Source organism: Python bivittatus, unplaced genomic scaffold, assembly GCF_059951505.1.
Source record: "Python bivittatus isolate LINGU-HERP-01145 unplaced genomic scaffold, Pbiv_v1 ctg000310_np1212, whole genome shotgun sequence".
NCBI classification, from domain to species: domain Eukaryota; kingdom Metazoa; phylum Chordata; class Lepidosauria; order Squamata; family Pythonidae; genus Python; species Python bivittatus.
Window position 1 is genome coordinate 11,506,864 of NW_028277054.1, and position 14,193 is coordinate 11,521,056.

Sequence of the window (14,193 nt, forward strand, 5' to 3'; positions counted from 1 at the left end):
CTGTTTTTTTCTACACATAGTCAGGCACTGATTCTTACTGCAGTATGATACAGCAAAAACCAAATGATCTCACATACGTCACATCAGAGGGAAGGGGCAAGGAGGGGCAGAGGGAGAAAGGAACAAAATGCTTTCAATTTCTTAACATCTCAGTCATTTCACAAATGGGGAGTGATGCTAACATCTGGATGGAACTGCCAGACTTCCTGACCATGGAGTCTTCTCCCCTGGGAGGTGGCCAGTGCCTGTCATTATCTGGCATGCTGAGTGCTCTCAGCAAGCTGGGAACAGACTGTAAGCTGGAATGGTGCCATTAATTTCCAGCTGAAGATGCAGTCACCCAACCGCCTCCTCTCTGGTAATAGAATGCTGGCAACTCCTCCTGTGTTAGCATCAGGACATCTCTAAGAGCTGCTGGAATAGCACAGGGTTCTGTTCTTTCCCTTTTGGGAAGAGGAATATTCTGAGCACAGGGAAGAAACCCAGGGGAGGAAGTGGCTTGACTTCCAAAGTGCACCTGAACAAGGACTAATAGGTTTATTTTTCCTTCCTCCCTTCTCTCTCTCTCCCCCCCTTCCTGCCCTCCTACCAGACACGGCATTTGCTCTACAGCAGGCCCTCCACCAGTCTGTCTTCATGCCTTCCCTTTCTGCCAATCCGACCCACCGTCTCCATCTCTGCTGGGAGCAACATTGCAAACTGCTGCCAGAGGTTTCGGGCCTTACCGCTAAGAACGTGGCCAAATGGAGTGTGGAAGAGGTGAGTTCTGCTTTCTGCTTTTCTTCTCTCTAACTGGAAAGCATCCTTAATCCCACAACAGTGATTTTGTTCCTTCCTCTGCTTTATAGTTGTGGTTGAATGGGGGGGGGGGGGGGGTTTACTCAGCCAGAAGTTTAACCCAAGATCTGGAATATATGAAGATAGAGAGATAGATCCTAGTGTTGCAGCGAACCCTCCTCTTTAAGCAGCTGCCCCCTTTGGGGCCTCCACTGACAATAGCTTTTTCTGTGCTTCTTTCTGCTGCTGACTCACTTTCCATCGCAGTTGGCCCTGCGCATGCTTGTATGGCTGCGTCACAAACCATCCCCACAGTGTAACAGGATTGCTGACACACCGGCTTGTTCTGCCAAGGCTGTCATTTTATAGTTAAAGCTTATTTGGGGCTATGCTACACATTGTGGTATTTTCCCTTCCAGCTGGCTTTAGATACGCACCCTTACCTATGTTGCATAGTCCATTTGTATTAATTTTGTTGAGGTTTAGAAATGGCTGAGTGATGGATTAAATATGGTAGTGAATGGTTCTGTTTAGGTGCTATGCATAGCCATGTGGGTGGATGGAAATCCAGCTTCAGACATAATACTGTATTTACATTATGGGTAGTACCAAACCAGACATTTTGGATCCCTTTGCAATTGTGCTGGAGAAGGGGAGGTGAAGTTCAGGAACCCAAGACTCACTTTTGGACCACTGAATTATAATTTATAGAGGCATTATGCTGTTCTTTAAGTGAGACCATTGGTCCAGCTGGCCAAGTACTCTCCCAGCTCCCCCAACTTCATGCCCGGCAGGTGTGCAGAATGACGCACCTACCATCCCCAACCAGCACCACCAACATTGCTGCTGATGGAGACTGGTGAGAGTGATAGCTCTATGTACATAGAGGCCATAAGGCTGGGGGAGGGTGGCTTTGTTTGATCTGAGATGGCTTCTGGTGATCTCTTCCAGCTTTGCTAAGTTACTTTGTCACTGGGAATGTCAGGACTCTTCTAAGTGTAGACAGGCTAAGTTTCCACCTTCTATCTGTTCCTGGCAAAAGTTATTATAGCCAAAGGAAAACAGAAGGAAGGCAGAAGGTCTCTCTTGTGTTCTTGACTGCCATAGTGCTCTCTTGCAGACCAGAGTCATTGCTGTGAGTATACCTCCCCTTAGGCTTTTAAAGCCAGGTGATATATTTTTCTGATTGGATATTATTTATCCAATCCAATGTTAGTTTGCTTGTTTATTTGTTTATTAAATTCATAGGTGGCCTGACTTCATCCCAACTCTGGATGGCATGCAGCAGTCTCTGGAAGTAGGGTGGTATACACATTTAAATAATAATAATAATAGTAATAACAACAACAACATGAGATAATTAAAAATAGAATATGACATTATGAACAATAAAACATCTCAGATGCAAAATGATAGTTAGCTGAATGGTGATGCTCATTTCTACTTGAGAACAGAATAGATAACTAAAGTTCTCTCTCCAGATAGATTTCTCGATGTTGTGACTTCATTCATTGATTAAAAACATCGAAACTCAAAAATAGGCCCGTTTTGCATAACATCATGGGGAAAATAGTGTTCTGCATTTTGTTTCACTTCTTGGCTCCCTAAGAGCTGAAAACTTAAAAAACAAAAAGGAAGGAAGCTAGGATTGTGAGAAGGAGTTGTTGACCCATCGACCTCCACACATGCTCAGGTTTAGAAAACATCTCCTGTCCATAATCCTGGGACTAAACCCTAGCCCATCTGGCTGTATGAAGTTTTTGTAGCCAGTAATCTAGAGATGTGCAGAATGCTTTGAGCTCAAAATGCCTCTTCAGAATATTTCTGGGTTAAGTCAGAAAAACCTGTTGCAAGTTTGAAACAGTTGCTTTGAGTTTGAAAGTGGACATTTGCAGAGATGTGTGCAATTACTTTGTGTGTGGCATTCAGTTTACATCATGAATCCCTTCTACACTTAGCTCCTAATCCTATTCACATTTACTTGAATGGCGGTCCCATGGAGTTAAACAGATCTCACACTTATGTGAAGAACGAAGCTGCATTTCTGGGCATACTTTTATTAGATATCAAATACGTCATAATACTACTGTCTCTCTTACCTATTAGGACTAAGCTAATCTTATTTTCACAATGATAAATGTGAAGCACTAATGTTCACTCTGTTTCTTGTCCTTTGGGCAAATGGTCAATTTGAAAACCTACATATAAATTCTCCTCTAATCTGAGGGGAGATGAGAACATAGAGCACTGAGAGTGAAGAATTTTTATTATACAAAAGTTTTCTAAGACCATAGTAATATAGTGCCTTTAGCCATGCAGCTCAGAACTAAGTTCCACCAGTTTTAAGGGAGCTCACTCTTCAATAAATGCTTTGACTTCATTCATTGATTAAAAACAGTGAAGCTCAAAAATAGGCCCGTCTTGCATAACATCATGGGGAAAATAGTGTTCTGCATTTTGTTTCACCTCTGGGCTCCCTAAGCAACTGATTGCAACTGATATATCACAAAATAAGATCAGTTTCTTTAGTTTTATGTTTTAAATTTCTAATATAGTGGAATCAGTGTTATTCATTGACCAGTCAAGAGGAAACAAGAGCATAATGTGGACATAGCTTGTTTTGTTGCACATGAAATCAGAATTAGATTGTATGATGTAGATTCAGAAGTGCCTTGGCCAGAGAGCTCACAGCCTCTGTCTCAAAAAAGAGAAAGAAAACCTCTGTAATTACCTCTACCTTAAACAAAAACAAGGAGATTCTTTTTAATTTTCACAAATTGCTGCAGGAATGGGCGGATTCCTCTGTCGATGCTAGCAACTACTGAAGCAATCTGGAGGGAACATAAGTAATAGTTTGCTCTTCTCCCAAAAGCAAGAACTATCTCTTGAGGGTTGTTTGTGTATTTCTCAAAAGCCTTTTAGCAAGTTTTCCAACATTTTGAAAGGATACTTTGTGTCATTTGTGACTGTTTTAATTGTTTGAAACTTGTTTAATTAATTCCCCAGGAGACATTAATATGGGAATGGAAATCCTCTCCTAAGCTTCACTAGGCTGGTTCCTTTGTGTACAATTTTGGAATAATCCTGCCATAGGCTACCCAGATTTGTAAAAAAAGCCGTATTGTTGGTTACAGACTAGCATAGTTTGAGCCATTTGCTGGAAGGACCAAGAAACTTTTTTTATAATGGTGGTATTTGCAGTGGATTGGAATTTTTTTGACATCTATAAGAATCAAGCTTTAGAATCTTTTCTATTTCTTTTTCTATATTTCTTTTTCACTTTCTTATTACTTATCTTTATTCTTCATTAATTCAAAATTTGAACTGTTTTAATTCTGTTGAAAAACTTCAATAATTTTTTTTTTTAAGAATCAAGCTATATTTACAGCAGTCCCAAGCTTCATATTTTACATCTTTTTCTCCTCCATCTGAACACACTGTGAGTTGGTCATTTTTCTGTGCAAAGAGCAGTTGTTATTGTAACAGACTTGCCTACTCTTAGGCCCTCTGATTCTAACCCTCACAGTAGAGACTGTATTGAGCTAAATAGACAAATCATCTGACTTAGTATAAGGAGCCCCATATGTTTCTTATGTTTAACAACTACCGTTATCAACGTGAGTAAATCAGTGTGAGTTGCAGATCTTCCCTACTTCTCAGGATTACATCTGCCTTCTGAGTGTCTTACTCTTGACTGCCAAAAGAAAAATAAGTAGCTGAAGAAATGAGAAGAATCTTTTGCAAGCAAAACTAAAAGAACAATGCAAATTGACAGGATTGAGAATCTGTAATACATAGATTTCTCAGAAGCAAGGAATTAGATTAGCAAGAATTTTAAAAGAAATAAATGTTTTTTGACATTTAATGATTTGTCTCTTCCTATTTATGGTAGGAATTTTGTGCTTGTCACAACTCAGGAGAATTTGGTTTAGATCAGAATGATTACCATAGAGGATACCTGCCTGCCTGCCTGCCTGCCTGCCTGCCTGCCTGCCTGCCTGCCTGCCTGCCTGCTATGATTCTTGTATCCCATGTAGCTAAATTTTACATATTTCTGCCAACTTCATAGCAACTATAATGTGTTTACGATTTATGAAGCTGCAGGATCCTCTCCTGGTAGGACCAAGAAAAGAAAAACCCTTATGTTTACAATATTTTGCTCAAATTAATTAAAAGTGTTTGCTAAGTAGAAGGATAATTTTAGTTCTTTTTTTTTTCTAATCATGCTTTCATTGTCAAGTTGCTGGTTATCCTTGTAACGTTTTTGCCTATTGTTCCTAACACTTGTTTAGGTGGCTTGCTTTGTCCAGCGTCTGCCCGGTTGCAAAGAGCAGGCCGCACTCTTCCGACAAGAGGTAAGTTAGCTTGTTTTAGGCTTCTGGAGAGTCATAACATCTTTCTCTGCAGGGAATGGTTTCAAAATTTGTGTTGGAGAATAGAAATTGTGCCAAATTAAGCCACATTTAGTTCCGGAGTAAGTTAGTAGATGTATTCTGTAAAACTGGATAAATCCTGCAAACGAAGCAGATTTGCCTATTCTTTTATTCCTTTCACAGTCACTGGAGAAAGTTGTTATGTAGAATAGGGTCAGTGTCTGCTTACTCCAGTTGCTTTGAACAAACAGAAACTTTTGCCATTCAACACTTTGGGAGTGTTGGCATCCAATGCCTCTTTTGGACACTGACTTTACTTTGGCTTGCTAGAATACTCAATTGTTTTCAGTGGACATTTAATCTTGAGTTGTATTTGAAAAGTGGAATAATTAAAAATAATCTACTTTTTGGAGTAACTGAACTGTTTGCAAGGTAGGTGCTTTTAGAATGTTACAGTGACGTTTTTCAGCTTTAAGTTAAATGATGAATAGTAAAAGAGTATATTTTTATGACCATCTACTGTTGATCAATGGTTCACTCCGAGAACAAGAGATAGCCTGGTCAAAACTGTAATCTTGATTCAGTTACATTCCATTTTACTCTCTATCCTCCAAGAGGAAGATTCATCTATTCTCATATCCTTAGAGAAACCAGGAATAGTCTCCCAAACTTACTGGAGAGACCTTTCATTATTCATGGAGTTCACTATTGTTCTCAACTACTCATTTCCCACATGCTAGAACTTTACATACTTCCATAAAAAAAAATCCCCTTTCTCTCATCTGTCCATTACCAGTCTCCCAATTCCCCTTTCAGCCAAAACATGACCTGATGTGCAGACACTGAAGCAGCCATAAATACACCACCCCAAACCTTACAATTGTAAATCACTTGCATAATACCTATTGCAGTAGTAAGACTCTTAGAAATCCCAGTTGATGCCTTAACTCTCCAGTCTTCAGAAAATTTTTAGTTTTGTTTTCTTGGAGATTTTAGGTTTTACCTGGTATGTACAATATCCTTCATTCTTTCTGATCATTGCATGTAACCCATAAAACTGCAGTTAATGCCACAGAATTATTCCCATCTTTGGAAGCAGGAGGAAACTCTTCAGATTGTTTACAGAAGTCAGCACAATTGGTTGATTATTTATTTGTTTATTTCCCCTGGGAATTATTTCCATCCTTAAACTGTCATTGGGGGTCCTGTTTGACAACTAATTATAGTTGTCTCTTTTCTACTCAGCTTATAGAATTAATACCTTAGTAACCTGCATTAGGGCCTGATATATATTTTAATAAGGTCCTAACTTATTGCAGATAATAACTTCATCTGAAAATAAAAATATTTTCTTATAATGTTATTATCTGCAGTAAGCCCTTGAGAATGGATTAGACGGTATTTAAACAATTATGTTATTTTTAATCAACCTAAAAATACAATAGCATTTCTGCCATGCTCAGTGGCTTTCCCAGTTTGGAAAATCTTTTTTTCTAGAAATAAAATCAATACCAAAATAATTTAGGAATTATTCATCTTACATTTGGCCTAGCATGACAATTGCAACATTATTCTGATACTGTGGAAAGATGCCCCAGAAGAAACTAGTAGGCTTGTGGTGTCAATCTCTCAGAGATCAATGGTTCCGAAACAGAAAGCTTTCAAGTTTTACAGTTGGCAGTGGACCCCTATAGCAGTCCAAGGGGACAAAGGTGTGTAGTGTGATGCAGGACGTGCAGAATTCAAGTTCCAGAGGTCATGCCAAAAGGACTAGAAAATTTTGTTCAAGGTTTTCATTAGATCAAGTTCTATAAAAAGGAAAAGCAGATGATCAAAAAACAAAGGAGTTTATGTTTCAGAAAAGAGCAGTTTATCTAGACGTGGCTGTGGATGGAGAACAAGTTGCTCAGGTTTGGAATCAGTTTTGAAGCCAAGGCTTTACAAAGCCCAATAAACAGAAACCTTACAATTGTAAATCTGGGACAACAGGATTGGTATAAACTAAAGAGCAGGCCTGTGGTTGACAAACAGCAGTAGTAGTGTCATAGCAGTGTAATAATTTAAACACTCTTTGCTACAATGCCCCGTATAGTCTTGTACTGGAACACTGCAGAAAATATGTAACATTTCTAGCCATCTACGGCTCTGCCTATTATTATCATCACTCAGCAGTATAGAAATATTGAGAAGACAAGCATTTATGGGGTAAGCAGCTATAATAACAAATCATATGCTATTAGTGCAAAACTGGATTTCATCTGCAAAATGTTTTGCTATGTGGAAATGAACCCATAGGGGGACTCAGACATAAATTAATCAAGTAAGTTGGGAAGAATTTATAAGAAGAATATGTGCATGTAGAACCAGATTCTGAACATCAGGCTTCAGAAAGCAAAATTATGGGTTGTAGGACACCACATTCTACACTTCACATGAAGTAGATGCAGTTTTCTTCAGACTGTTAACAATGCTTGACTGAAATGAAATCTATTTTAAGAGAGAGGCTTGGCTTGGAATAAGATGTAAGTGACAGAATTGCTGAACTCTGCTATAATAGCCCATTAGAAGCAATTGACTGCCCAGGCATATTATGTTTAAATAAGTAACTTTAGGCAGTCCAGGTAGTGATGCTTTCAGTTTAATTTTTATTTTTATTTACTAAATGACAACGGTGGAAGGAAAAACAACTTGTGAAAATGATAAAAGGAATCCAAGTGGATTGGACAAAACTGCTATTGAGGGGCAGCCAGAAAATGAGGATTATATCTCAAGGCATATTCTGAAACAATATCTCTAAATAGAATGGCTTGATAGTTAACAGGTTGGAAAGAAATTGAAAGGTGAACTTTCTACAGTATTATCTCTACGTGATTAGAATTTGGGGGCCTATGTAGTATAACAGGAATGTACATAAAATGAGGTATCTGTTACGCCCTTTGTGCAAGCCTTGGGCACTGCCAGTGGGGCAAATAGGGTCTTCAGTGGAGAGGTCACAATCCCCACATTGCTTTTATTTTTAAAGTCTGCAGCCCTTCTAGAATTTGAGGTATGAAGCAAAATGTGTAGACATCTGTTACAAATTTGTTCCCTTCTTTCACTGTTTTTAACCAATGCTATAGCAATGGCAGAACTTTGAAAACCCTACAGCATAGGGAAGGGTTAGGGTGATGTGATGTGTGTTGGGATATGTGTTGTTATTTAAAGGCAGTGTATTGTGGGATGAAATCAATTGCAACAGAAGTGCAGTTTATTAAAGACAGGAACACTGCTTTGTGTGTAGCTTGAAGCAAGGCCAGAAGCTTAATATCTTCTTGTCCTGGAGACCTAGGTGGAGAATTTCCTTGTCCCCATTTACAGTACAGCCTTGGAGCTGAGGCAGGTTAGTGTTTTTGAATGCATGTGATAATAGAGGACTCCGTGGGGTAGATACAGAATTCTTTGTAAGTTTCCCAGATAATAGAGACTAGGAATAGAAGAAGAGTATGCAAGCAGAGCAGGAAAGCTCATTGTTTGTATTATTTGCATCAGAAACACCAATGGGCGGGGGGGGGAGCAGAGGAGGAGCTGAAATGAGCCAGGAAAAATAATTGAGGATTTAAGCTCAAGATGTCCAGACCGTTTCAATTTCCTCTTGGGAGCAGTAGACTTGCTCTACAAATATTGAGGCTATGGGTTCTTGATTTGACAGATTGGGTCTAGACCTTGTTGCTGCAGAATCCTCTTATAAGAAATCATACTTCCAGATACATTCTGAAGGCTGGTAGGTTGGTTGTGCATCTGATTTCCTCCCCTCTCCAGCCCTATTTTAATTAGAGGTGGGTGGGTGGGTGGTTACAGTGGTCTTCCACATTATCGCTGTCAAGTTCCTGACGTACTACATATGAAAGTAACAATCACATCTCACTGTGAGGTTCCATCCCAAAATGTTCTTGGGAATTGCACTCTTTACACTTTTAGACCAAGGAACAAGAACATTAAGTGATTTTGCAAAGGATTATGTGGATGCAGAAAGTCCAGTATAAATGAGAATCTTTGATATTTAGCTATATTGTTTTATGGAAGGAGCCTTCTATTTAACTGGTTCCAGCTTTTTAACATAAGAGTTTTGCAAAGCTTTGATCTTTTTACATACATTTGCAGAAGCTATTATTTTATATATTTTAAGATTGATCTTAAGCATATTATTTAGCTTTATGAGATACCTACTTCTTGTCTCTACTGAATAGTGATTATAATGCTGAGTGGTTGTTTTTTTTTTTAAATTAATACTCTCATTTGTTTGATATTCCATATCTATGCTGAAAAGCATGCTGCAATGTACAGATAGAAGGCTTGAGTTAGATACTTAAAAATATGTTTTTAGTTGATCCTGCTTAAACAATCCAGTCACAAGCCATCAATCTTAATTTTCCAAGTTTTAGTGTTATAGTTACCAGGAAGTGTGATAAGGAAAGAATGTAAAGACAGGTTTCTTCATTCTAGTCTCTCTGTTTTACCCACATGGATACCACATTTGCATATTAACCTATACAGAATGGTCCAGAGTTTAGGTTTTTAGTTGGAAACCCTGCCCTTTTTGTACCAGCCATTACAGCAGCCAGGGTTCCCCCTATTTTTTCAGTTTTCATCTGCCACAGAAGTAGCATCTTGTTCTTTTCCTCTAATGTGGTTGTGATTTGGTTTTCCAGAAGACAAGGTGCTCCTATAGCTAGATATTTCTTTTATAACCAAGGTCACCAAGTTTTCTGAGTGCTTTTCCTATATTTTTTAAAAAGCAAGACATCCTCTGGAGAGTTTTCTCCATGCTCTTGATGTTTGTAGGGTTGTGGCTTTCTATCTCCATTCTGATAGTTCTTTTAATAAGAATCTGTGCTTATTCTATTAATATTTGGGTCAAGGCAAAGTACATAATTTCTCCTTAATATTTTGCTAAATGGGTCACAGCCCTTACTAGGCTGTTATAACCTAATTAAGCAGTCATGCCCTATGGGTAATCAGAGTCATTTGACAAGGACCGTGATCTCTTCAGTGGCCATGTTGAAAATCTGTTGTGCCGAAGTCCACTGACTTGTCATCTGTTTGATGTCTTTGCTGCTCTCTCATTTCAAGTAAAATAACCACACAGTGCCACAATGAAGAGTTGGTTAATTACCTGATATTGCATTTTTTGGGGGCCAACCAACCATCTTCCGCACTCCTTAAGCTCAGTGATAATTTATTGTGATTAGGGTCTGCAGGAAGGTTCAGAACTGAGAGAAATTTAGGTTTCAGCATTTAACAGCATATAATGTGTGCTATGGAGTGGCAGGACTCTCACAAAAAAAATTCTAAGTTCTGGGGCATTCCAAATAGGCTATTGCACTAGCACAGACCTCTATATATGAATTCGTGGATAACCTCTTAAAGAACCAGTTACAGCTAAGGAACCAGCTATTTTTAGACAGTTCTGTTGTATTCATTGCCTTGAATATGCTAATTCTGTTCATTTCTACCAATATTGGTCCTAATATAATGGTTAGGATCAGATTATGCTTCACAAAAGTTACAGTTCTAATATACTCTTGGAAACTTAAGAAAACTATGACAAGGTATTCTGTAATCATCATTTCTGTGAGAAGCAGCTTTATCCTAAGATAGTTACCACTGTTCTAGAATTGGCATTAATTTGCATAAATGGTATAATATAGTGGTAAGCCTATGGTTAGGGAGTGAGCTGTGAATGTTGGTGGAATACACTTGACTATACAGGTTAATACACTAACCAGAGCGATAGTGATAGTGAATAAGAACTTTGAGTACCTGGAGCTACTGGAGCAAGAGGCAGAGATCATAGGCTCCCAGTTCGTCAGTCGTGAGGGCATTTGGGGACTGAGGATGGCCACCTTCTGCACTTTTATTTTCTGATTGTTCCTTTTGTTCCTTTTACATCTTAGTGCTCTGTGTTTTAATGTGTTTAATGGATTTATATTTTAAGGATATAAACTGCAGGAAGTCCATGTAGTTTATAATGGCATATAAGTACAATCATTCAACTAATGGATTATGATAAATGCTGAGCCTTCCCAAAACATACCATAGAATGCATAGGCTGGCATGACGTATTCTGCCAAGCTAAGGCTACTATAACTGGCCTGCAAAAAAACCAGATGACCATGAGGTGGCAGTAGAAAGTTAGCTTTCTGGGTCTCTTTGCTGCCATTTAGTGGTCAACTTGATCTTGCAGACTTGAACTGGGAGTTCTAACAAAGCCATAACATGCTTTGTTTTTGGCTTAGTGCTGTGTATGAACCTGATATGGCTTAGCACAATGGTCATTATTTAATCAAGAAGCATGGTTTCTTAAAAATTATGGTTAAAAATCATGCCTCACCATGATATGTGTACCCAGTGATGAAGTATGGATAAGGTTACAGTGACAGATTTTTTTAAAAAAAGAAAGGGAGGGGATGTCAGAGGTGAGATAGTTTATCACCTTGTAGTCTGCTATATTCCTATCCAGTCTTTTCTAACATTAGTTCCCAAAACAGCAAACTTAACCACTTTTAAAGTGATAAATTTGTCCATATAATATAAGTAGAAGCCAGCCCAGCAGTCTAGCCAGAAAAAGGCTAAATTTTTGCTTTAAAGGATGCATTACTTTTCTCCTGCAATAATGCTATATATCAAAAGAGAGAGAAAAAATTAGTTAACATCACAAGAAGGAAATATAATCCAAAGAACCTGTTCTGGAATTCTTAGTGACTGTACAAACATCATCTATTGTGATAGCCCTAACCTAAAACCTCTTGGCAACTGTGCATAGTTAATGCTAATCAACATTGTAAGTGCTAATTGTGGTCATTTGGGCAGTACATGTATTATCAGAATGACTTTTGAGTCCTTCGTGGTGGTGGATTTTTTCCTCCTATGATTATTTTCCTGCTTGCTCTGTTAGACAAGAACATGCAAATTAGAAGATTTTATATCTTCTACCCGGAATCCTATAATCCGTTTATGGAAAGGGGTTATCATCAGAGGCTTGAAGTACATTCAAGGACATTAATATGGAAAAGGGAGATATCAAAGATGCAACTGGCTTCACACATCACTCTAAACATAGGATGTTTATAGTTGCTAATGATTCAATTCATGTTTAAAAAAATCATCCCCAATTATGGCTTAGTGTAATATATGAACCAGGCAATCATAACTATCAATTATTGTTCTTGGTGCCCTTCACTTGCTGTTAACTTTGACAATGCGGAAGCTGGATTCCCTCAGTCAACACGCTAACTCCATTGTTCTGTCTCCATTCTGCAGCAAATTGATGGTGAAGCCTTCCTCCTTCTGAATCAGTCAGACATCGTTAAAATCCTCAGCATCAAGCTGGGGCCTGCACTGAAAATATATAATGCGATCCTCATGTTCAAGACAGCAGAAGAAGACTGACTGAGAAATTCTCCGGGGCCGGGCTGGGCCAGGGGGGCAAAGCTGTGAAAGGCCTCCAAGTGCAGCTTCACAGCAGAACGCCCAGACTCCTGTTCCTGAAGACTGAGTGGATTGGAACCTTGGAAAGAAAATGACCGGGTCGTATTTCACATGGTTGTGGATAGAGAATATCGAAAGCATTCTGAAATTCAGTCCCTTTGGCAGCTTGGAACGGATGCGATGGCTTCCCTTCTAGGAAGAGATGTTTATTTTTTTTTTTCCTAATTGAATTTGGGTATGGTTATATTGATCTTTTGTAAAGATCTTGATGATGCCTCTAGTTATAAGAGGAATCCTGAGTATTTCTATTGATGGGAAGCTAAATTCAAGCAAACTCACTTACCTATTGATAGTGCCTAAAAGAGTCCAGCTTACCATTGGTGTGCTTCTACATGTACAAAACTTACAACTGGGTTTAAGAGAGTAAGGGAAGAGTGAGATACTTCAAAGCAGTGCAGTTGAATTACTCATCGAGCTCCTTTGTTTGTACCAGGCTAGTTTTAAACCTTGTTCTTTTATCTTGTTTAGCTATTTAAATATTGGCAATTAATATTTGGTAAATTGGAGAAATGAGGTCCATCTCCAAGTAGATTAATTTTCAGGTTATTATACCTGTTTTGCACACTGCATAATTTCAGAGTTCAAAATATTAAATTAAAACTGTTAAATAAAGACCACTGGATATGGTTCCACCAGAAGGTAGGCCAGCTATTTAGGTGTAGGATCAGAGTAACACAACTATGGGACTATGTGGTTGTTTTGTTTGTTTGTTTGTTTTTTTAAGTTCCTATCTTCCTGCAGGTCAGTGCAAGGTGGAATTAGGTATATAGGGGACACATCCAGCTTTGACATGATATATATTTCTGGCAAGGTTTTTGGTTTTTTTTTAAAACAAATACTGATGGTCCTATTTCTTTGTTTTTGAAAGTACTGTTGTTTTACACACAGGTGTATTAGCTTGAATCTGTTCTCATTGTAAGTCAGAAAGAGCTAAACATACCAGTCACTAAGCATCACCTATCATTACAGTTGGGCTGGTGTGGGAGTTTCTCAAGTCTTGCTGAAATAAAATGAACTGCATCTGCACAGCGGTAGGCTCAGAGGTCCTAAGCATAATCTCTTCACATTTGTCCTTCTGATGTCCTGTGGACCTAAGGAAGTCTTTTATGCCATAGTGCAGAAAAAGTTCTGCTCCCAATTGCTATCACTTTCTCAGTCTTGAGAACAAAATTTGGCTACTTTACTCTGCTGGAGTATACTCTGGGGGAGGTTTTGATGGATCAGAGCCATTTGGTTGGAAGAGACAATAAGAACAGAAATGTAAGGTATCAAAAGAACATGCAAACGGAGCAGTCCGACAGAAATCTTCAATAGGAGACCACCATTTTGAAAACTGATTTGTCTGTGACAATGTTAGTCTTGTGCAAGTGATAATTGAATAGTGTCCTTTACATCTAACACTGAACAACAACATTAGAAATTTTTTCATTAACCACCTAGTATAACTTGGGAAGAGGGCATTCTTTATTACTGGCACATAACCTGCTCCTCCCTTCAGATTTACACTGACCTGGTA

The 14,193-nt window shown here is 38.6% G+C and overlaps 1 protein-coding gene across 6 annotated transcripts in view; it reads left to right on the forward strand.

The window, feature by feature from the left end:
* The window catches only part of LOC103065476 (lethal(3)malignant brain tumor-like protein 4), a 46,903-nt gene extending 33,046 nt beyond the window's left edge, over positions 1 to 13,857 (forward strand). For 5 of the 6 annotated variants that reach the window (XM_088140066.1, XM_088140067.1, XM_088140068.1 and 2 more), the window contains exons 18-20: positions 593 to 759; positions 5,070 to 5,132; positions 12,450 to 13,857. In XM_088140066.1, coding sequence (XP_087996192.1) covers positions 593 to 759; positions 5,070 to 5,132; positions 12,450 to 12,578 — 359 coding nt within the window. In that variant the 3' untranslated portion in view covers positions 12,579 to 13,857. The remainder of the gene's footprint in view (positions 1 to 592; positions 760 to 5,069; positions 5,133 to 12,449) is intronic. The other variant, XR_015796010.1, reaches the window with a different exon arrangement.
* Positions 13,858 to 14,193: the final 336 nt, after the last annotated feature.